This window comes from Balaenoptera acutorostrata, chromosome 10 (assembly GCF_949987535.1).
Source record: "Balaenoptera acutorostrata chromosome 10, mBalAcu1.1, whole genome shotgun sequence".
NCBI lineage: Eukaryota > Metazoa > Chordata > Mammalia > Artiodactyla > Balaenopteridae > Balaenoptera > Balaenoptera acutorostrata.
In genome coordinates, this window is record NC_080073.1 from 4,278,520 (window position 1) to 4,300,484 (window position 21,965).

At 47.5% G+C, this 21,965-nt stretch overlaps 2 protein-coding genes across 14 annotated transcripts in view; one reads left to right on the plus strand and one right to left on the minus strand.

Moving 5' to 3' along the window:
- Positions 1-13,176, plus strand: part of NR2C2 (nuclear receptor subfamily 2 group C member 2) — an 89,945-nt gene extending 76,769 nt beyond the window's left edge. For 2 of the 4 annotated variants that reach the window (XM_057555459.1, XM_057555460.1), the window contains 8 exons: positions 727-820; positions 3,826-3,959; positions 4,925-5,102; positions 6,195-6,316; positions 6,971-7,110; positions 8,373-8,510; positions 9,915-10,020; positions 13,002-13,176. In XM_057555459.1, coding sequence (XP_057411442.1) covers positions 727-820; positions 3,826-3,959; positions 4,925-5,102; positions 6,195-6,316; positions 6,971-7,110; positions 8,373-8,510; positions 9,915-10,020; positions 13,002-13,176 — 1,087 coding nt within the window. Of the gene's footprint in view, positions 1-726; positions 821-3,825; positions 3,960-4,924; positions 5,103-6,194; positions 6,317-6,970; positions 7,111-8,372; positions 8,511-9,237; positions 9,893-9,914; positions 10,021-13,001 lie in introns of those variants that run through there. The other 2 variants (XR_009009581.1, XM_057555461.1) reach the window with 2 other exon arrangements.
- The window catches only part of MRPS25 (mitochondrial ribosomal protein S25), a 70,048-nt gene that overhangs the window by 33,474 nt on the left and 14,609 nt on the right, over positions 1-21,965 (minus strand). The window contains exons 4-5 of one of the 10 annotated variants that reach the window (XM_057555464.1): positions 19,211-19,301; positions 12,385-12,549 (exon numbers count right to left, since the gene is read on the minus strand). In XM_057555464.1, the coding sequence (XP_057411447.1) occupies positions 12,472-12,549; positions 19,211-19,301 (169 nt within the window). In that variant the 3' untranslated portion in view covers positions 12,385-12,471. Of the gene's footprint in view, positions 1-12,384; positions 12,550-13,783; positions 14,034-15,260; positions 15,773-19,210; positions 19,348-21,316; positions 21,582-21,965 lie in introns of those variants that run through there. The other 9 variants (XM_057555463.1, XM_007192630.3, XM_007192625.3 and 6 more) reach the window with 9 other exon arrangements.

Below are 21,965 nucleotides of genomic sequence, written 5' to 3' on the forward strand. Positions count from 1 at the left end.
ACACTGTAATCAGCCTTCGGAGCTGATTCGGGGAAGCACGGATATTCCTTGGAAAGGGGCTTGTGTGGCTCCCCGCCTGAGGGCCACAGCCTCGAGTCTTGTCTTGCCTTATCCACCCTTTTTGGGGCCGCTCTCATCACACCTCTGTCCAGGCCTGAGGATGGCTGATTTAGGATGGGGTCAGAATTTCTCCCATCTCAGGTGCTGGGATTATGTGCTGTAGTTCAGGCATCATTCATGCAGGAAAACAGTTGTTTCGTGATTCAGGATGGGGGCTTTTTTGCAGTAGAGATAAAAGGCCTAAGATCCAGGTGTGGTCTAGATGGTGCCACAAGTCAATTTATATGTTTTTTTTTAATGTAATCTATCAAACTTAAAGGAACAGAAAGAAGGAAACAAGAAACCCAAAATGTATCATGGCAAGCGCTAGAGTTGGGAATGCCCTGGTGATACTCTTGGGATCAGGTTAGCACTACTGGCACGGCAGTGGACGTGGAGGCCCGGGGGGGGGGTGCGGTCTTTGTCATCCTGTCTCAGGCTGCAGACCCGGCTCTGTGCACGTCTCATTGTAGAGAGAAGGGGGTTGGTGAGTCACTCGGTGGCTGAGTCTAGTTAGCTTTTCTACTGCTCAGCCTTGCAGATGTGGACGGGACAGGTAAACGCAGCCTGATCACACTGTGCATTAAATGTTGGAAGCTACTCTGGGTTTCTTTATGTCTTAAATAGACAAACAGGTCTTCTTGATCCAGGGATGCTTGTGAACATCCAGCAGCCTTTGATACGTGAGGATGGTACGGTTCTCCTGGCCACAGATTCCAAGGTGATGTTCTCTCCTCATGCCTTCTCCACTTTTATGTCTCAGTGCAGGCCGCTTCTCTGAATGTGTGCACCCACCTTCTTCTTGGCCTTCAGACTACATCGAGGCCATGGCCTTCTGCATCTCCATTTACTTCTGATACAGCCGTGCTGTGATTTGTTTCAGGGATGCCAATGGCTTTTTGGCAACTCAGAGCTGGCTGATCATGGTCACTTAACATGTCAGGGTCTAGAGTTCAATTTGGTGAAAATTCTGTGGTTCACTTCTAAGATTTTCCCCCCTAGTGATGCACATTGCCAAACTACGGGCAGGCTGAGGAAGAGCTCTTTATCCTAAGATGGCCTTTTGCAGTAGTCCCTAGTTCCTTTTTATTAGATGACCTGCAGGTCCCTAGTTCCTTTTTATTAGATGACCTGCAGGAAGAAGTCCAGCCAGGATTCTGGCAGCTCTAACCCGGACAGAGTGAGTCAGCTACAGGGAATCCAACTTGCGGACAGAGATGTTTGTCACCCCAAGAAAGAGACAGCTGGCTGCCTCCCGTGGAGATACCTGAGGAGAGGGATTTTATCCAGGCAAGGGAGCCCGTTGCTTCTCTCACCTTATTGTCCCTGATGTAACTCGAGCAACGATGAAGCGGCAGCAGCCCCACTGAGCCCCAAAGTCTCTGCTCTGGAAGGAGCGACTTAGAACAGTGCTGGTGTTGCTGCCGCCCTCAGAGCCAGAGCTGGGCCTGCAGGCTCCCCTCTCATCCGCTCTCATGCACATGTGGCGCATTAAGGAATGTCCTCTTCTGGGAAAGGAAAGGCAAAAATGAGAGCCGATGGACAGCTGCCCTCCACCCATCGGTCCCTGGCTGGGCTTTGAGCCTGTTGTCCTCAGGCAGTGGTGACGAATCATGCATGCCTGGCTCGTTGCCTTAACCCGGCAGATGTGCAGGACAGTGACCGGCCACTTGGTGGGGTGGACACACCATAAGCCTGAAAGTAAGGCCTGAGCACCCTGAACTCCTGATGGCAGGGGGTTGCGCAGCCCCTGTCCCGTGTGCCACCCACACACAGGCTGGTACAGAGCCGGCCACCCCGTGCCCTCCCGTCCCCACCCCAGCGCCCACCAGGCAGGGGTGTTGGGAAACCTGAGTGAGTTATTTGATAAAGCATGCAGTGCCCACTCCGTAAACGCTAACTGCTAGGAGTTTGTTGTGGTCGCTGCATCGAGGAGAAGGAGCACAGAGCTGTGCAGTAGCGAGTGAAGTGCAGTGAAGACAGCAGCTGCAGAGTCATAGCCAGGCCCTACCCGCCCCTCCTGCAGGACGTGGAAGTGACAGGACCCACCCCAGAAGCTTGTCATGAAGAATAGAACATACGCAGAGCCCCTTAAAGGTAGCTATTTTCAGAAGCTGATTTTTAAACTTTTTACTACGAAACAATTATATATTCAAAATCATTTACTTTGAATAAATACAAAGATACCACAGTGCTGCATGCTCCCTTCACCCAGTCTCTCCTGGAGGCCGTGTCTTGCAGAGCCATAGCACAGGGTCAGGACCAGGGCAGGATATGGGGACAGGGGTGGGTATCATTCTTTTTCTTTTTTTCACCCTTCAACTTTTTCCCTTCAACATATCTCTCATGACGACCTACATCTTTCACCAGCTGCATGATATTCTGCTATGTGGTGCTTCTGTGATTTATTATCCACATCTCTGTTTATGATCTTTTCTACTGATTCTAGTTTTTCATTTTTATAATCAAGATACAGCAGACATGTTTGTATACGTATCTTGGTTTAGTTGTTTGAGTATATCTTTGGCTTTCTTTTTTTTTTTTTAGTTGAGATGTAATTCCCATACCCAAAAATTTACCCTTTTAGTGTACAATTCAGTGGTTTTCAGTATATTCACAAGATTGTTACAACCATCCCCACTATCTAATTCCACTATCTAATTCCAGAGCATTTTCATCACCCCAAAAAGAAACCCTGAACCCATTAAACAGTCGCTGCCCCTTCTTCCCACTCCCACCCCATGCAAGCCACTCACTTTCTGACTATGGTTTTGTCAATTCTGGACGTTTCATATAAGGAGAATCATACAATATGTAGCCTTTTGTGACTGGCTTCTTTCTCTTATCATAATGTTTTCAAGGTTCATCCATGTTGTGGCCTCTATCAGTACTTCATTCCTTTTTATTGCCAAATAATATGCCATTGAATAGCTATATTATGTGTTATTTATCCATTCGTCAGCTGATGAGCGTTTTGAGTTGTTTCTACTTTTTCCCTATTAGGAATAATGCTGCTGTGAACATTGTGTACAAGGTTTTTTTGTGCACATGTTTTAATTTCTCTTACGTATGTACCTAGGAATGGAATTGCTGTTGTCATATTACAACTCTACGTTTAAACTTTTGAAGAATCGCCAGACTGTTTTCCACAGCACCTGCACCATTTTACATTCCCTCCAGCAGTGTATGAGAGTTCCAATTTTTCCACATCCTCGCCAACACTTGTTGTTATCTGTCTTTTTGACTGTGACCATCCTAGTGGGTATGAAGTGATATCTCATTGTGGTTTTTATTTGCATTTTTAACTAGCTTATTTGTCTTTTTCTTATTAAGCTGTAAGCGTTCTTTAGATATTCTGGCTACTAAACCATTATCAGATGTATAATTTGCAAAAATTTCCTCCCATTCTCTGGGTTGTGTTTTGTGTGTGGGGAGAGAGATTGTCTCTGTATTTTCTTGATAATGTCTTTTGAAGCACAAAAGTTTAAATTTTGGTGACATCCAGCTTATCTGTTTTTGTTCTGTCATTTTATCACATGTGTAGGTTTGTGTAACTACCATCACAATCAAGATACAGAACTGTTTCATCACCAAAAAGCTCTTCCTCTCTGCCCCATCTTAGCCGTACCCCCATAGAAGCTGTTTTTAAAGCAACATTAAACCTTCATTGCCCTGAGAGTCTTGTATGTGTGTTCATCTTTAATATTATTATTTTCTGATTAACAGGCTGAAACAAGCCAGGGAGCCCTGGGCACACTGGCAAATGTAGTAACTTCCCTTGCCAACCTAAGTGAATCCCTTAACAATGGTGACACTTCAGAAATGCAGCCAGAGGACCAGTCTGCAAGTGAGATTACTCGGTACGAACCCATGAGGGTGGAGGCCCCTCCCGACACACACACAGGCGCGGCGTTGTGAGGGTGGGTGGCAGCATTTTGACACCCACCCTGTATTTAATCAAGGATTGCAAAATTGTCCCAGTGCCCCTGCATGTCTGTCTTCTTTCAAATTTTAACTATGGGAATGTGGACCCATTTTATTACACGATATAAAACAGTCTAAAAACTCTTTTCATTCAATAACGAAATAATAAAACGAAATTGAGTAACTCAGTGGAAGCAGGGGAAGAGATGTTACTTGTATTGGTCACTGCTTATGGTGCCTAAACATCAGTAGTGCATCCCCTTTCCCACTTCTGTTTATCTTACGTATCTTTTTTCCAAGTACTGAGTTCAGAGCTTAAATCGATTCATCAGGGTAGACAGAGATTAGCTGTTAGAAGGCACCAGCTGGTCCAGACACCTGTGCCGGCTGCCAAGGGTGTGTTCTCTTTGCAGCTGGGCTGCTAGGTTTGCTCCTTTCCTGTTGGACCGGCCACTCCTGCCCCTCTTGCCAGGCCAGGCAGGTGCATGGCCGGGGCCACTCAGGTGCACCAGTCCTCATGTTCACTTGTGGTCTGGTAGAAAATTAAAATCTGGATCCAGTGGAAAGAGGATGGGATTTGAGTTAGGTCGAATTCTGGTTCTACCACTTACTAGTTGGGTGGTCTTGGAAAAGTTACTTTACATCTGTAAGATGGAGAGAATTCTACCTTGGAGAGTAGTTGTGAAAAATAGAAATTACATGTGAAAATAAATAATATCTAGCTTAGCACCCAAGGCGCCATGGAGACAGCATGTGGAAGCCGCCACCCCTCCTCTCAGCAAGTCAAAGTTAATTATCTTTTCCCCAATGTGTTGTTCCCTAAATTACGTCTCAGCTAGAGTTCTTCTCCTCATAGAAGCTGTGGACTCACAACACTGGCTTGCTACGCTTTTGCTTGCAGGGCATTCGACACCTTAGCTAAAGCACTTAACACCACAGACGGCTCCTCGCCTCCAAGCCTGGCGGACGGGATGGACGGCAGCGGAGGAGGGAGCATCCACGTCATCAGCAGAGACCAGTCCACACCCATCATTGAGGTCGAAGGCCCCCTCCTTTCAGACACTCACGTCACATTTAAGGTGAGTGTGTTCAGCTGGGAGAGGAGCTCTGTGCCCAGGCTGGTCTCAGTTAAAAAAATCAAACCTTGAAGTGAGCTCATTTTTCATACGGTCGTCTTTGATCAGGATCTTGTGTTCCAGAACAATGTTCCCATCATGAAGCATTTTCACTGTCTTTTGCTCACTTGGCTGTTTGGCTCTGCCGGTAACCCTGAAGCAGGCGTGGCCACCTGTCACTGCCGAAACAGGCTGATGCGGGCTGCTCTGCCGTCTGCCTTCCCATGATGACCTGGCTTCAGCATAGTCTCAGGCAGGCCCTTTGTCTGTTGCAGCAGGTGTTCCCGGCCATTGGGCCTGACCTCTTGCCCTCTAGAGCCACAGAAAGTAGATCTCAGATATACTTGAAGACTGGTCAGGTCCTCACGGTCTTCCCTGCACTCACCTCCCCGGCCTCACTTCTCCAGGACACTGCCAGGCTCCCTGAGCCCCTGGTCTCTAGGTCTGCAGATTGAGTCTTCACTTCCCCTCATATTCTCCACTAGAGAGATCTGGCCAATCACTTAGGAAGACTGAGTCCCTGCCCAGAGTTGTCCAAGGGTGCCAAGAACACAGGTCACCAGTGGGATTCCAGCTTCAGAGGCATTCAAGCCTCTTCTAGACAGTGGGGCTCCCGGAACCCAGCCCGACATCCTGGTGGTGGTGTGCCCTCCTCCTGCCATCTGGGCTCCTGCTCAGCTCTCATTCACTGTTCCCTGAGGCCACCTGCCAAATCCCTGCTAGCCTGTGGAGCTGACCCATCCCCCAGTTTGAGTTAGACTTGAACCTATGGCTCAAAATGGAATTGCCTTAGAACAAGTACCAGTGTAGTTGAAGCAGAGTTGAGACGTATATCTTTGTGTGGATAAGCTGGGAGGTCCCCATCCTCCCACATTCTAGGGGCCATGAGACCCTAGTTCACTGGGCAGGACCCCACAGGGAGTCAGCACCGGCCCCCCTGCAGAGGACGCATGCTTCACAAGGATGCTCTGCACGGGGGCTTCAGTGTCAGAGACCGGTGTTGACAAGCTGCCCCCGTCACTTGGTCACCCCCGTGCTGTGTGCTCTCTCTCCCAGCTCACGATGCCCAGCCCGATGCCCGAGTACCTCAATGTGCACTACATCTGCGAGTCCGCGTCCCGCCTGCTCTTCCTCTCCATGCACTGGGCCAGGTCCATCCCGGCATTTCAGGCACTTGGGTAAGTGGCTTTTTTCTCCGTGTGTATCCTTGGGCAGGGCCTTCCCTGCTCTAGGAATGGCCTGCAAGATCTCTGAAGGCCCTTCTAGTTTGTTCCTTTGGCCCGATTTGCTTGTTAAATACAGTTGGTGGCCAAGGCTGCAGTGTTCCTCAGACCTTTACTGTGCCTTCTCCGCGCGCCCTGGACTTGGTGCTAGGAGCAGGGGATGGCGTGGAATGGAAGGCAGGAGTCGTCCTGTGATCTTGAGACAAATAGGGGGTACTGCGTCTGGGGGCTTCTGAGATGAAGACAGATTGTTTCGAGGTGCATCAGCCGCGCTGTCCTGAGTGTAGATTCCCCCCTCCTCCCTGCTGCAGCCCCAGCTCCTCCCTGGCAGGCTGGGTGTGTCTCTACCTTTCGGAGCCCACCCTCGGCTCTCAGTCCTTTGATCGCTGCAGCCTCTTGTGACAGAACCACACCGGGGCTGTTAAGGGAATAGTTTCTCCTCAGAGGGACTTCAGTTAAGGCAGTCACGGACAGTGGTGTTTGTGGAGAACAATCCTGGGCATTCCATAGGCCTTCGGCAAATACATGGTGACATGACTTGTTTGGGACACGCGGGGGCTTGGAGGAGTGCCACCGGCCCCTGCACCCACCACGCCTCTGTGTCCCCAGGCAGGACTGCAACACCAGCCTGGTGCGGGCCTGCTGGAACGAGCTCTTCACCCTCGGCCTGGCCCAGTGCGCCCAGGTCATGAGCCTCTCCACCATCCTGGCCGCCATCGTCAACCACCTGCAGAACAGCATCCAGGAAGGTAGGGCGGGGGCTGCGGGCAAGGACGGCTCGGTCTCGGCTGGCCCGCCGCTTAGCCAAGCCTGTGTCCCACAGCGCCCCTTACCCGTCAGAATGTTTAAATTTCTACCCGACTGCCTTCTTTTCATATAATGAAGAGGAAAGGAAAAAAATAATTGGGAAAAGGTGCTGATTTCCAACATACAGACATTGAGTGATGTTTTCAGAACAGTCACAGCTTCTGTTTTCAACTTCATTGACAGGTTGCCCTTTCATGTATCTCACAAATCCTCACAACCCTGTAAAGTAGAAACTGTTATGTCAGGGTTACATATGGGAAGACCAGGTCCCAGTAAGGTCCCTGGCTTGCCCGGGATAAAGCAGCAAGTGGAAGAGCTGGGGACTGGGGCACAGACCTGGGTCATGTGACCCCCTAGTCCAGGGCGTGAATGAACAGGTGAGTCTCTTATTATGAGATCTGTGCAACCACCTGACATCGGGTGGTCAGGTCCCAGCTGTATCAGGACTGGGGAGTAGCCGGGGGGGGTCTCCACAAGCTGCAGATCCGCGGCACGCTGAAGACACTGTCGAGGGAGCCCACGCTGCCCAGGGTCTAGACTATCCCTGCAGATCACACTTGTGTCTGAGGTGGAGTTGAATTGCTCTTTTAATCACGCATCCCAGTGTTTGAGACTTAGGAGTGTAAGTCACCTAGTCACACCTTCATTTTTCTAGTTATTCCTTTGGAATAGTTATATAATGGTGATTTTTAAAACCCTGTAACATTTTATTGAATTTTAGGTTTGTTCGCAAATGAGCTTTAGTTTTGTTTTTAACTGAATATAATAATACTGCCTTCAGCAAGATACTGTCATGAAGACTAAATCAGACAACGGATAAAATTATTTTGACAACTAAAAAATGCCAACGTGTTCAGGTTGGCAAATATTTATTCAGTGCCTGCAGAGACTTGCAAAGAATTGACCTTGATAAGAACTGGCATGTGGGCCTTCAGCACTCGCAGGCCAAAGGTGCTGCCCAGGGTGGGGTCGGGGAGAATCACTGGTCTCGGAGGTCGTTACTGAGGCAGAATATTAACAGAGTGGACTCTGGGTGCCTGTTGTCACTTCACCTATAACTGGAAAATGAGGCTCTTGAAATAACTGGTTTTTCATTTAAAAGTGAAATTATTCTCTCATTTTTTTCAATCTGTGGCCCCTCAAAGAAGCTCATGTTATTGCTCTTATTAGCCTTTCTCAGAGGATCTGTGATGTTGATTTCTAGATAAACTTTCTGGCGACCGGATAAAGCAAGTCATGGAGCACATCTGGAAGCTGCAGGAGTTCTGCAACAGTATGGCGAAGCTGGATATAGACGGCTATGAGTATGCATACCTTAAAGCTATAGTTCTCTTTAGCCCCGGTAAGATATGCAGTGGTCACGGTCACTCAGCGACGGCTTTCCACCTGTGTCTACCGATATTTCTGAACATGAGCATGTTTGTCAGGTTGTCAGCAGTGTAGAGAGAGCCCTGCCACACTGTGTGACTGAATGTTCCCATAATATGTGTGCTTTGCTAGCTAATATAAATACATAACATTCTTTTAAAGTCCTGTCTTTATATTCCCAAAGAAATATGCTGTAGTGCCGGGTAACTTCATATGCTAAATAGATACCATCTGTATCCTAACTAAGCCATTGGCCAAATAAGACTACGGCAAACAAAATTGAGTACACATTTGGCCCTCTGTATCCATGGGTTCCGTATCAGTGGATTCAACCAACCGTGAATCAAAAATATTCAAGGAAAAATATATTCCAGGAGTTCCAAAAAGCAAAATTTATTTTGCCATGCACCAGCAACTAGGTACAACTATTTACATAGCATTTATAATGTATTAGGTATTAGAAGTAATCTAGAGGTGATTTAAAATTATACGGAAAAAAAAAAAATTATACGGAAAGATGTGTAGGTTATATGCAAATACTATATGCCATTTAACGTAAAGGACATGAGCATCAGTGGATTTGGTATCCATGGGGGGTTCCTGGAAGCAATCCCCTGTAGATACCGAGAGATGACTATACTACCACCCAGTGTCCTTTTTTTGTTTTGATTTGTTTTGTTTTGCTTTTTGCTAATTTTTAGGTATGTTAGCACTTATAATCCAGTACAGATTGAAACTGCACAAGTTTACCCACAGTCTCTGTAGGGCAGTAGCAGCAGCAGCTGCAGGGCATGCCAAAAGGTGTGGTCACAGCAGATGAAGAAGAGGCAGCAGGACTGTTGGTGGAAAGTAAGAGTCGACCGGGCTGGCCTCACTCACTCCCCGTCAGCTGTTCCCTCTGAGCCTCCTGAGAGGCCATTTGGTGACTGTTGTCCTCGACAGCAGGGGTGGACCCAGCTTAACCTCTCTGTCCCACTGCCCCGGCCCCCTACTCATGAATAACAAAATAGCTAATAAAAATGGGAGACGCTATGTGATTAAATATCTAGAGAGCAGATGATAATTTCTAATTTCATGTGGTATATGTTGTCTGGAGTAAGGAAGGAAGCCACAGGTCTAGAACCAGCCCCATTGGGGCTGCTGAGGCTGATGTGAGCACCCAGGGGCCGCACTTCTCCTGGGAACCTTCAGGTCTTGGCAGAGCACAGAGGAAGAGCCAGTGTTCTAGCAAGAGTATCCAAACTAGACCAGCCTTCAGAGCTCAATCTATTGCACTTGAGAAATTTGTCAGAAGTTTTACTAAAAATAAGTACTGAGAAGTCTGCAAATGAGGCTTTCCAAATACAGAAGACAATTTGGGGTACTTTTATTTTTTCAGATCATCCAGGTTTGACCAGCACAAGCCAGATTGAAAAATTCCAAGAAAAGGCACAGATGGAGTTGCAGGACTATGTTCAGAAAACCTACTCGGAAGACACCTACCGGTGAGGCGCACGGGCAAGATGGGGGCGAGGCTGGGTCTGTAGCTGCAGATATCAGTTACATTGGCCTTCCCATTTCTGGCAGCCTGGTAGAGCCTCCGTTTGATCACACTTTAATTCTTGCATTTTACGGCTGATAATGGAGTGGGGAGGGTCAGGAGTCCCAGGCCATCCCAGTGTTGCTGGGTGACTGGGTGAGACCTTGGGTTGTTGCTCTTTGAGGGGCTGGGAGCCGTGATCTCCTCTGGGGCTGATGTTGTGTGTGAGATGAGTTCTCACGGAGACTCCGCTCGTCCAGAACAGTCGGCAGCTCTGCCCTTCTGCCCGCATTCACTGAGGAGGCGGTGCTAGACAAAAAGTGTTTCCTTGACAGAAGCCAAATCTGACCCCTAGAAAGAGTGACTGGGTTGGACAAAGTAGTAATTTAATCCTCACATAAACTGATTTTTTTCAAGTTCCTTTATTTGGGTGAAAATTTATAATGTTTGGGCAGCAGGAAAAAAATGTTATCTGTATGCCTTTCTCATGCAGCTTTGACCAGGAAAGTTGTTCTGAAATAGGACAGAATGTGCTGGCAGGCTTTCCCTCCGGCTGAGGAGTGGAAGAGCTCTTTCCTCGTGACCTCTTCTGACCCACTGGAGGCTATGTGAACTTCTGGGGCCTGTCAAGCATAGTGTTTCCCTCCCCACCTTCCCCCGATCATGTCCTCTGCACAGACAGACCCTCAGTCAGTAGATGCCCTGTGGGCCTGAGATGCCCCAGCCCCAGGGGGACAGTTTCTCTGGTGTGACTGGGGGCCTCTGGCGGGCCCGGCCGGCAGAGAGCCTGCCTCTGCTTTAGGCACACCACCATGGCCAGACACAGCTTTTGCCAAAGCAGGATCCATTTTCTACTGGAATCACTGAAGACCTCACAATGAATCTAGAATGGCTTCAGCCTCAACGCATACAAAGTGGGACTGTCAAGTAACACACCCACACCAGAGATCATACGTACACCCAGGCGTGTGGGCGTGCTGTCCCCCAAGGAGGCTCTGGGCCCAATCCACACAGCACCTGTGGCCACAAGAGGCTGAAAAGGCTCCTCTGGGGCTGCTGGCAGAGCCCCAGCACACGAGAATTGCCTTGACGATGGCAGCTCTCTGGCCTTTGAAAGTACATGTTTCTGAAAAAATCCTGAGTCACTACTCCTGGTCCAGTCAGGGACCCTGGGGGAGAAGAGGGCAAGCCAGGTAGGTGATTTGGGGCCAGAAATGAGAGCAGGGGGACTCTCTCATAGCACTCACAAACACTCAGTTCCCAAAGAAAAGGCCCTAGAATGGTTGCGTCCTGTTTATACAGTCATTGCTTTAGTCTGTACCATCCTTAGGCCTTTTCTCATGCTGTTTGTTCCTCCTGAAATCCTCTCCCAGCCTTTGCATCTCTGCTGATAGGAACCTTAGCCAGCGTCTAAGGCCCAGCTAGATGTGCTCCCTGACTGGCCTTTGCCGACTTCCCGAGACCCTTCAGCCTGTCGGCCCCTTGGCACCTTTGGGTGCCCTGCCAGACACCGTGGCTGGGCAAATGGATGATGGTGCTGGAATACTGCTTTCATAATACAAATATATTTTCCCCTTTTAAAAATAACGTTCACTGTAGAAAAAAATCAGAACATTCTGGAAAGCAAAAAGAAAACTTTTAGCTCTTTGTAAATACCACTTCCCAGGGAGACTTGTTAACATTTTATGTATTTACTTCCAGTAATTTCTTAGTATGTGCAACTGGAATCAGAAAATAGAAAATAAGGTTTCATGACCTTTTTTTCACTTAATATTCAGTGAGCATGTATATATTCTTCTAAATCATTTTCCATGGCTAAGGAGATGCCATAATTTCATCATTTCCCTACTTATGAAAATGTCAGTCATTTCAAGATTGGGCTGGCCCTGCAGTTTGCGTCCTGGCGCCCACCAGTCTGGGTGCTGGCTGTGGAAATGGCCCATCCACAAGATCCTTCAGATAGTGTCCAGTGACCTGCCAGGACAGGGTCATGGAGTGCCCTCCCGGGGTTCCTTCCAAATAAAAATCTTATTGCTTTATTTTTAATTACAATGCTAAAAGAACACTGGGAATTAGAGCAATATAGAAAAAGTTTTAATTGATATAATCACTTCAAATCCCAATACCCAGAGGTCAACCATTAGCATGCTGGTGACCATCCTTCCAAGTACTTTATTTACACACATACATACAAATGAATATACGCAAGTGAGGTCACGCTGTACTTGCTGTTTCACATCCTTTTTTTTTTTTTTTGGGTGCGTTGAGTCTTCGCTGCTGCGCGTTGGCTTTCTCTAGTTGCGGTGAGCGGAGGCTACCCTTCGTTGCGGTGCGCAGGCTTCTCATTGCGGTGACTTCTCTTGTTGCGGAGCACAGGCTCTAGGCGCGCAGGCTTCAGTAGTTGTGGCTCGTGGGCTCAGAAGTTGTGGCACACGGGCTTAGTTGCTCTGCGGCATGTGGGATCTTCCTGGACCAGGGCTCGAACCCATGTCCCCTGCATTGGCAGGCGGATTCTTAACCACTGCACCACCAGGGAAGCCCTCACATCCTCCTTTTAAGTTTTTATTAAGCTATATGTCATGGAATTATTATCAATGAATATAGACCTTTATTATCCTCTTTAATGAGTATGTAGTGATTCATTATATGGAGATACCATACTTTATTTTAACCTACCCTCCACTGACAGGTTTCCAGATTTTTCTTTTTGGTGGGGCTGAGGAGAGTTGTTATAAACAATGAAGGGAACATATCTGTACATAATCTTTGCATTCATGATAAACTCCTACAAGAGGAACTGTTGAAATCAGAAAAGCAAGGGTGGACAGTGAATGTGTTTGTTTGGTTCAATTCCGAGCAGTGCAGACAGGGCCCTTGGGAGCCTATCCGCGGTGAAGTCTGAAGTGCAGCGAACCCCCCTTTCTCTAATGACTCTTCCTCTTACAGGTTGGCCCGGATTCTCGTCCGCCTGCCAGCACTCAGGCTGATGAGCTCCAACATAACAGAAGAACTTTTTTTTACTGGTCTCATCGGCAATGTTTCAATAGACAGCATAATCCCCTACATCCTCAAGATGGAGACAGCGGAGTATAACGGCCAGATCACCGGAGCCAGCCTATAGCGCACACCTCATACCTGCCGAGGAGCACAGGATCCGCCCAGGACCGCTCAAATACAAAGAAAATAAAGTAGTGGTATTTTGGTATGTGCAAATATTTCCAGTATCTTAGCTATTTCCTACCTGGTTTCTTCTTATCTGTTAATCCCAGACAGTAGCAACTAAAAGACTAGTAGGATCCTTTCCTGCCATAAGAAATGTTTTAACGCCTTTTGATGAAGCAGCAGATTTTGGAACAATCTTTTATCTCAGTTTTTATTTAGAAATTCTCAAAGGGCAAAAAACAAAAGGAAAGTTTTATAATGTCAGAGACTAGTTAAAACTAAAAAGAACCTAAGAGAACAGTATGTGTAAATATTAAAAATGTCCTTGGAATTAATAGCTACTAATTACCAGGGTAATGATATTAGCACTTTCTAAGCACTTCTTATCAATGTGTAATGTTAGCAACATCTTGCCTATGTGCAGGGCAAATGGAAAATTGTGTATGTCTTTTGCCGAAATACTAATGATTTCTGTGAAAATGCAATAGGGTTACAGGAGACAATCATTTATGCTTAAGGAAGGAAGGCGTCATTCCTAACTGTACGCACATATTGCTGGTGTAGAGCTAAATTCCCGGGAATGAATGAAGATGCAGCTTATCTGTACGTGCAGTCAGGGGGAGTGTGGTGGCACAATCGTGGAGATCCGAATTCAAAGCTTCCTCAGCCAGAGCTGATGCTTGTCGGGTTCCCTGACCTCTGGTCCTGGTCTGTGACGGGCATCTGCAGGCTCCTCTGAACTCGGGGCTCTTCTGGTGACTGGTTCTCAGAATTGGATTAAACCAGTCAGACGTTAACTGCCAATTCCTGCAGCAACTGAAAACATCCCCGAATCACCTCCACCATTCAACAGCAGTTGGAGCGTTATGACCAAAAAGTGCAAGGTGGGCATTCTGAACCCTCCCGACTACAGTGTGGGGTGGTTGCATGGTTTTCAGGTGGAGGAGTGCGAGGGCTCCCTTCTCAGCAGTCTCCATCCCAAATGCCCCTCGGGAAGGGCCTGTGTTCCTGCACTTCGGTCAGAACTGGGAGGTGGGAGGTGGACGGTGGTGCGGGTCTTGCTGCCTGCCCAGGCAGCAGCTGTGGTGGAGCTGAGTGGCATGTTTCTCAGTGTCTCCAGGCTCAGCACCTCTGTCGGCAGGTCTCTCAGTGATCCTGGCACACCACGCACTTGGGTTCCCCCGGGTTGCGCCAGCAGACAGACTCTGGAGCGTTTTAGATGATGGATGCAGAAGCAGGCTGCCTGCTCCTTAAAAACCTTTAATCCCCAAAGTTATCATCTTCTTTCTCCTTGTAAGTGATAGCGACCATCGTTTACAAGAACAGAATGCGGTTATTGGGAAGTTTAGCCGGAGAAAAGCGCCCATAGTTCCCCTGGTTGTGAAGAAGCAGCACACATTTCCATTTGGGCAAAGTAGCAAGGCTGCGTCAGGTACCTGTACTTTCTTTCTGTGTAGCCCAGATTAAGAAAATACAGTGTGAGGCTAAACTTGTATTTCTTGAACCTTTTGATCAGATGATACCCCAAAAGACCCCAGTGCACACACTCCCCTGCCTCCAGGCATCCACGGCCGTGTAAAGCTGAGGAGAGCAAGGTGGGTGCTTCGTGTGCTGCGCGTGGGTGCTGGGCTGCCGCCACGGGCTCACGGCAAGACGGGACCCTATTCCGAAGTTGTCGGCGGCACTGATGGAAGTCATTAGTGGGAATTAGTGGGAACAGTGTCTCCAACTTGGAAATTCCTGTTTGGATCTGATTATATCATTTATTGTTCATGCCTTGGGAGCAAATTTTGGAGAATAGTGGGGGTACCCGTTATAAAATGATGGGAAGGATTTAATTTTGACAGCTTAAATTTTTGGTTTTCTAACTTTGAAGTGATTTCAGTTTCAAAATTAAGGCAAAAAGTGGCTAAGGATTTTCGCAGAGGGCATTTTATAGCACTTGTGTGCATCTTACATAGCGAGTTGCCTATTTTTCTGTTCTTTTGACTTCGGATGTAAGCATGTCTGCTGATCCTGTAGCAGCTCCCTGGGACTGGATGTAAGCATGTCTGTTGATCCTGTAGCAGCTCCCTGGGAACACGTATTGTGTCACATCTTTCAGGTCTGAGTTCTCGGTAATGGTGAAAAGGTCGGCACTGGCCGGCTGCCCTGGGCCCTGGGGGCGTCCTGTGGTTGTGAGGCTTTTACACTCAGGTTGCTTTAAGGTATGAGGGCAGCTTAGCCAAGACCTAAACTGAAGTCTGTGCTGGGAACAGAAGGTGGTACCAGCAGGGAGACAGTGAACACCTGGATAAGCACATGCCCCACTCCAGCAGGACAGCCCGGGAGAAAAGCCGATTCTAAGCCGGTCCTGCTCCCTGAGTCCCTTCGCTGCTGATGGCTGATTCTAGTGGACCATTTTGGGATTTGAACACTCCTCATTAGTTTCCTAGATCCCCTTGGCCTTACTTTGAAGTGGCCTTTTCCTTAAAAATCAGCTCCACGCCACCTGAATTCTCGCCGCTCCAGATCATCTCAAGCCTTTGACAGCAGGTCCATTCTCTCTTGTCAAACTGGTTAAAAGCAGCCCAGAGTCAAGAATTATTTAAAGAGATTTCAAGTAAATATTTGGGCTCAACTTTCACCAGGCTTTTAACCCTTGTTAGTAGCCTGTGAAACTCTGATTTAGTGAAGTGAGACCAGCCCTGAGTAGTCTGCATCCGAGTGAAATAAGCCAGGATCAGGATTCTTTGCCACGAGAATCCTGGCCCAGCCACCCCTCCCTCTGTGAGGAGAGTACCTAAGGGAGGTGGGGACAGACGTACACCACTGCTTCTTGATGAAGTGGGCTCTTTTCCATCGGTATTTCAGATAATGTTGGACAGTTATGTATAGAAATTTGTGGAGTTCATATTATCATAAAACAGGACCGGAAGAGACGTAGAAAAAGACCAAATTACTCAAGCAAATATTTTCCATGTTATTCCTTGAAAGTATTTTTAAGCAAGTATGTTACCACCCTTCTGATTTGTGTGTGTGTGTGTTTGGGGTGGGGCGGGGAGGCTGCCTTATTTATTGTCTAAACCTCTGCCATGAGGCTGTGGTCAGGGTTCTTTTGTTGTTTGGGTTTTTATATTTAATTTCAGGTGTAGTCACTTGTAAGATGCTATGTAATTGCCCTCAAGAGGGATCGTTTCTAGCCTGTCGGCGTCAGTATTAAATGCAGACTCTCTCCCGAGGTGCTGGCAGTGGACATGGCTACCCATGGGCTCTCTGAGCGATGCGGCGGCAGCACCTCGCTGGGGCACAGGGCTGTAGCCACGCTGCATACTGGCTCTCCTCTGGCTTGTTTGGGGGGAGCCAAGAACTAGAAGGGCTCTCGTCGTACCTAGTGCTCTCATCCTGATCCTCTGAGGGAACACCAAGCAGAGCAGTCTTGCTCCCAGCCCTGCCCTCTGCCTGACAAGCAGCCTTTGGCTGGGGATCCAAGTTCCAGGGCCTGATCAGATTAGAGCCTGGAAGCGCGTTGCCCACTTTCCAGTGGAAGTGGCCTTATGTGCAATGGGGCTGAAGGTGACATTACAACTCTTCTGAGTCCAGGTCATGAAAGGCAGCATCTTCTGATGCTCACCTTTATTTTGGAGGATGGTGCCCTTCAAAGCCTGGAAAGGCAGGAGAAAGCAGGGCACACACCCACATCCTTCACTGTCCCACTTCCATTCTCCATAGATTGTGCGGCTCTTGGAAAATGTCTTAACTTTGATGTAAATTTGCAAAGCTAGCCCCTCATTATGACAGAGTGGGATGAGTCTTTTGTACACAGAGTCCTGGGCCTCCTCACCTGTGCCTCCCACCAGCGGGCACTTCTGTGTGTTCAGCCCTGGGGTCCCTTCGGCGGCATTGTGTGTGTACAGATTTATATAGGCTTGTGTGACTGACTGAATGTACATGTGTTTATACCTTCTCTGTATGTACAGTGTATATAGCGTATGTGTACATAGATGTATATTATGTATACAGACATGTAGCCACGTATCCAGACTTTCCTTTTGTTTTACAGAGAATCTATGATAGAATTTCTACAGTAAATTGATGTGGGTGTTCCGTGGTCCCTCAGCAGGATGGATTTGCTGAGACTTTAACTCCATTTTCCTTTGGGTGAGCCTGGCTGGGAAAGGCCCTGAGGTCAATGTCCACTCTGCACCAGGGCAAGTTCCAGACAGAAAGGCCCTGGGAGGATAACATTGCTTTCTATTCTCTAGGAAGCATGAATGTTGATGGCTGATTTCTATGGTATATAAATTACAAATCTTAAATTCTCTAACTAACTGTATAGCATGTGAATGAAATCCACTGACCTTATTCCTTTCTATAAACTATGATTCTAAAATTTTTAAATTTCAGATAAAAATTGCATTTTTATACAGATGTATATACCCTTAAAGCTACAAATGCCAAATTTTCCTTGTCCAGGTCTATTCTGAGGAATTTTCCCCATTAATCGGGCTTTAAACTGAGATACACTAGTTGCTCATGCACCTGGTAAGCAGAGACCTGAATGGTGGGAAGGTGGAAAGCTGGCCTGCTGAAAGAAATCACTGGATAACTGCAAAAACTCACGTAATCCACAGGTTACTTTTTTTTTTAAATAAGCTTACTGAAATGTTTGAAAATACTTCATTGAGACCACAGTACTCGGTGCCTTTTGTGAGATGGTGGGTCGTTTAGCCTTCAGCTTCCCATAGCTTTGATGTGACGAAAGCTCCTGCTACTTCACTGGCCTCATCCCACAGTGATTGTTCGACCTTTCCCATGTCCTTACCTGTCGTGACAATCACACTATTGAACATGGCTCTCCAGTTAAAACACAAGTGGAAGCCTGACAGTCTCTAAATGAATTTTAAAAGTTTTCCTTTGGGGCTATTTACTTTAACTGTAATCTAAGAATAATTAAACTGTGAGTTTAAAAAAAGTATCTTGGGGGTGAGGAATGTCTGAGATATTTTTAATGCCCAGCTATACTTTCAGTTAAGAGGCCAATAATAATTCTGAAATGCTGGGAAAAAAGGCTCAGCAATATTTATCGATTGACAGACTGTGATAAAGCTTAACACTTGGATAACATTTAGAAATGGTAGTCTTTACATTAAAAATGGCTTTTCTTTTAGGAAAGTGTAGTTCAATTATCATTTTAACAACCAGAGCACTCATGGATTCAAATGCTGCTGCCACACACAACTCAAGTGCTGGAGTATTTTTCTACACTCTCTCCGTTCTCCCAATTATCTTGTAAACCAGTGTTCAACTAGTTTTATAACTGAAAACTGCACATTTTTCATAGTACAAACCATAGTTTTTACCTGTAGTTTGGAGCTGTCTGTTAAAATGTAGCTGCACTACCAGCCCTTTTAAAAGAAGTGTGTTAAAGGAAAATTTGGGTGTTAGATTTTTGGGACCGTTTCTGTAACCTCTGCCCTTCACAATATAGAAAATATTGTTTATGCCATCACATTTTAATTCCAGGTTTAAAATCTGTTGAAAGCTGTATAGCTTGAAATCAGCTTTGTTTATGCGATGGCATTTAAAAAACAGCATGTTCTTTTTAAACTGAATTTTATATCTAATCAATGTCTTCAGTCTCGAAGAATTTGCATTGTTGTGTTTGTATATAGAGTACTGCAGTGCATGAATTAGCTTTATGCATTTTATTAAATGCTGTTTCAATGTGGCATTATTGTTGTGGCTTAATACTACTACCTAAAAGAGGTTTATACTATTAAAGTGAATTAAAAACTAATAATGTGCATCCTGCTCCTCATTTCTCCTCGTAATAGTAACATCGGTAACGCCTGACCCCCAGAGGCACCCAGAATGCTCTGCCTGAACCCCAGGTAGGTGGCAAGGAGGCACCCTGGTCGTCAGACCCCTACAGCTCGCACCCCACCTTAGCCTTGCCCAAAAGTGACTTAGCCCTTGATGGTCCATTTGATGGTCCACTGGATTGTAAATACCTTTAACGAAAACGTTGGCGGGACCATCCCCTCTGCGTCCTCCCAGTGGAGCCACTCCTTGGTGTGGTGTCCAGAAGCCACACAGACTTTCCTGGAGCGGAGCAGAGCACAGCTTGGGCCACCGGACACACAGATCGCTGGCACAGACAGACAGACATGCACAGAGCCAGGCCTCAAACCAGCAGATGCTTACTGTAAGGATATTTGCTATCCAGGGTAAAAATATTTTCTTAAAGTTTCAGAAGTTTAGAACTTGCTCATTATGTCATCTGACCTCTCATTTTACAGGTGAGGATTCTAAGGTCCAAAGTCAGATTCATGGCAGAACCCACAGGCAGCCAAACAGCTTTTAAGTGGCTTTGCCAGGTAGAACTCAAAATGAGAAGAAAATTGGTCACTTCAGTAGAACAAGGGCAAAAACCATCTGGCGAACACTGCTTATGCAGATAAAATTAAGAAAATGTGTCAATTACAAGATCCTCATATGAGAGGATTGGGATTGAACATATACACTAATATATATAAAATGGTAACTAATAAGAACCTGCTGTATAAAAAAATAAAATTCAAAAAAAAAAGATCCTCATAGCAATCTTCTCTACTAATTTCTTCCCATTTTTGTAAATTTAAACCCATCTTTTTACCACTAATAAAGTAGGAAATAGATGACAAAGGAATAATGCCCCCCAGTGGTGTTCATCTCCATGCATGTTACCTGCTACCTATAAAATAGTCCACGCAAACAGTAACAGCAGCGCCATCGTGTCAGGCACTGTTCATTTATTCTCTCTCTAAAGAGGGATCAAACACTAGCTTAGTTCAGGGCGATCCTCCTACTTGGCAACCCTGGGGGCGCCCCTGTGGACCATGGAGGGAAGGGCCATTTCCCTAAGTCCTTCTGTCTCACTAGCTCTGGAGACAAGGCCAAGAGGAACCAACTCTTTCTGAAAAGCCCAGTCAGCCACTGTGAAGGCCATGGCTGCCACCAGCTGGGAGCAGTATCAGAAACATGGCAGGAACTGAGACCAGCACCCAGGGAGGGATTAGAATGGGGGACAGGTTTTTCTAGCTGCCCTCGGAAATGGTGATGAGGGAGAGAGCACCAAAGTGTTGAATTTCAGTTAAACAACCCTCATAAGCCTGTGGTCATTCAGGACAGCTGCCCATTACACATCAGACCCACATGCCCACCTCCCCACAACCCCGACGTTTACACCATCACCCTGAACACAGGTCTGGTACAAAATCACAGTAAACCATAACCTGAGCACCGTATGTGAAAGGAGCCAAACTTCTCCCAATTTAATGAGGTAATCTGCAACATTTATATAAAACATCCCAGTCTCACATTGGGATAAGGATTACCTTTCTTCCCATCTCACAGGGAGCTTTTGGCTTCAGCCCAAGTCCTTCACTCTCGACCAGGTAAACCTAATCTTAAGGTGACTCTAGAGGGCCCTGGTGTCTCCTGAGGACTGAAACCGATACAACTGAAGTGAGAGCAACATCAGTGTCCTGTGAGGAAAGAACTCCCAGGCAGACCCCCAGTGACACCTCACACCCTCTTCCAAACCTCAGTAAGTGAAGGCTGACCAAGCCAGAGGGTAGCGCCCTCCACCAGGGGGGCGCCCTCTCCTTGCCAGGGAGGCAGGTCTGGGACCTCTTGGCCTCTGGCACAGCCTCGCAACAGTGGTCAGTTGGCTTTAGTTTAAAAAGCGAGCGCTGCACACAGGCTTGCCCTGGGATTTCTGAAAAATCCCAAAGAGCCTGACTGGAGGGGACGTCTATACCACCAACCAGACAGCTCCAGCCAGACCCCCGCGCAGCAGTTCTTCATTATTCTCCAGAGCAAGGCCTGGAAGAAGAGTCGAAGCCAGTAGAGACCAGGAAAGGGCTGCAGGACTGAGACGAGATGTCACCAGGCTGCAGCCTTACACCTTCCCGACCCCAAAGCCCTATCCCTACAAAGGCCTATCAGACCGGACTCATGCCACACTGCTCAGTGATTCTGAAGCATTTATTGCCCTGATGGCGCAGGGTGTTCACTGGGCAGCTTGGCTGCAGCCCAGCTCCTCCTCTCCCCCCATGCACTTCTACACAGGTGTGTAAAGGAGACCCTTTTATTGCACAGAGATTTTCAGTCTCTCGGGGAATAGGGCCAGGGGCTTTTCTGGGGCCTCAGTCTTGGGCACTGGCTTTCAGAGCTGCTTTGTACCTCCCTGTCATTTCCCTGGGCAATGGCACCAGGCCCGGGCAGGGCACCTGCCCCTCCACCTCACAGATGCACTCCCGCAGGCAATACTTTCGGGGGCCAAAGTGGGCTGGGTGAGAAAGCTGTTTTTTCTCCTGCTCCTCTTTCTCGAGGGTTTCCCTGCCAAAGAACACAGACAGCAACAAGGCGTGGGTGACACGGCTCCAAGCTGCTGGAAAGTGGGGGACTTCTCAGCCGAGTGAGCCCCAACATCTGCCAGGGAGACCTCCTACGCTGCTCCCTACTCCCCCCGGGCCTCCGGGGCTGGGGGTCGCGCAGGAAGGCCTGCAGCCCGGTGAAGGGTAGCAAGGGGTGACCCCAGCTCTGAGGATAGGCAATCAGGACCAAGGGGCCTGGAAGTGCCTCCGTGCGCTTTCTCAAGACAGACTTTCCCATCTTCCCTCCCTCCCTCCATTCATGGAAAGAAAAGGAATGTGTCACAGCAGGCCCTGGGGTTGGTCACCCACTAGCTCCAAGCTGAGATTCCCCAAGAGGGACATGGTC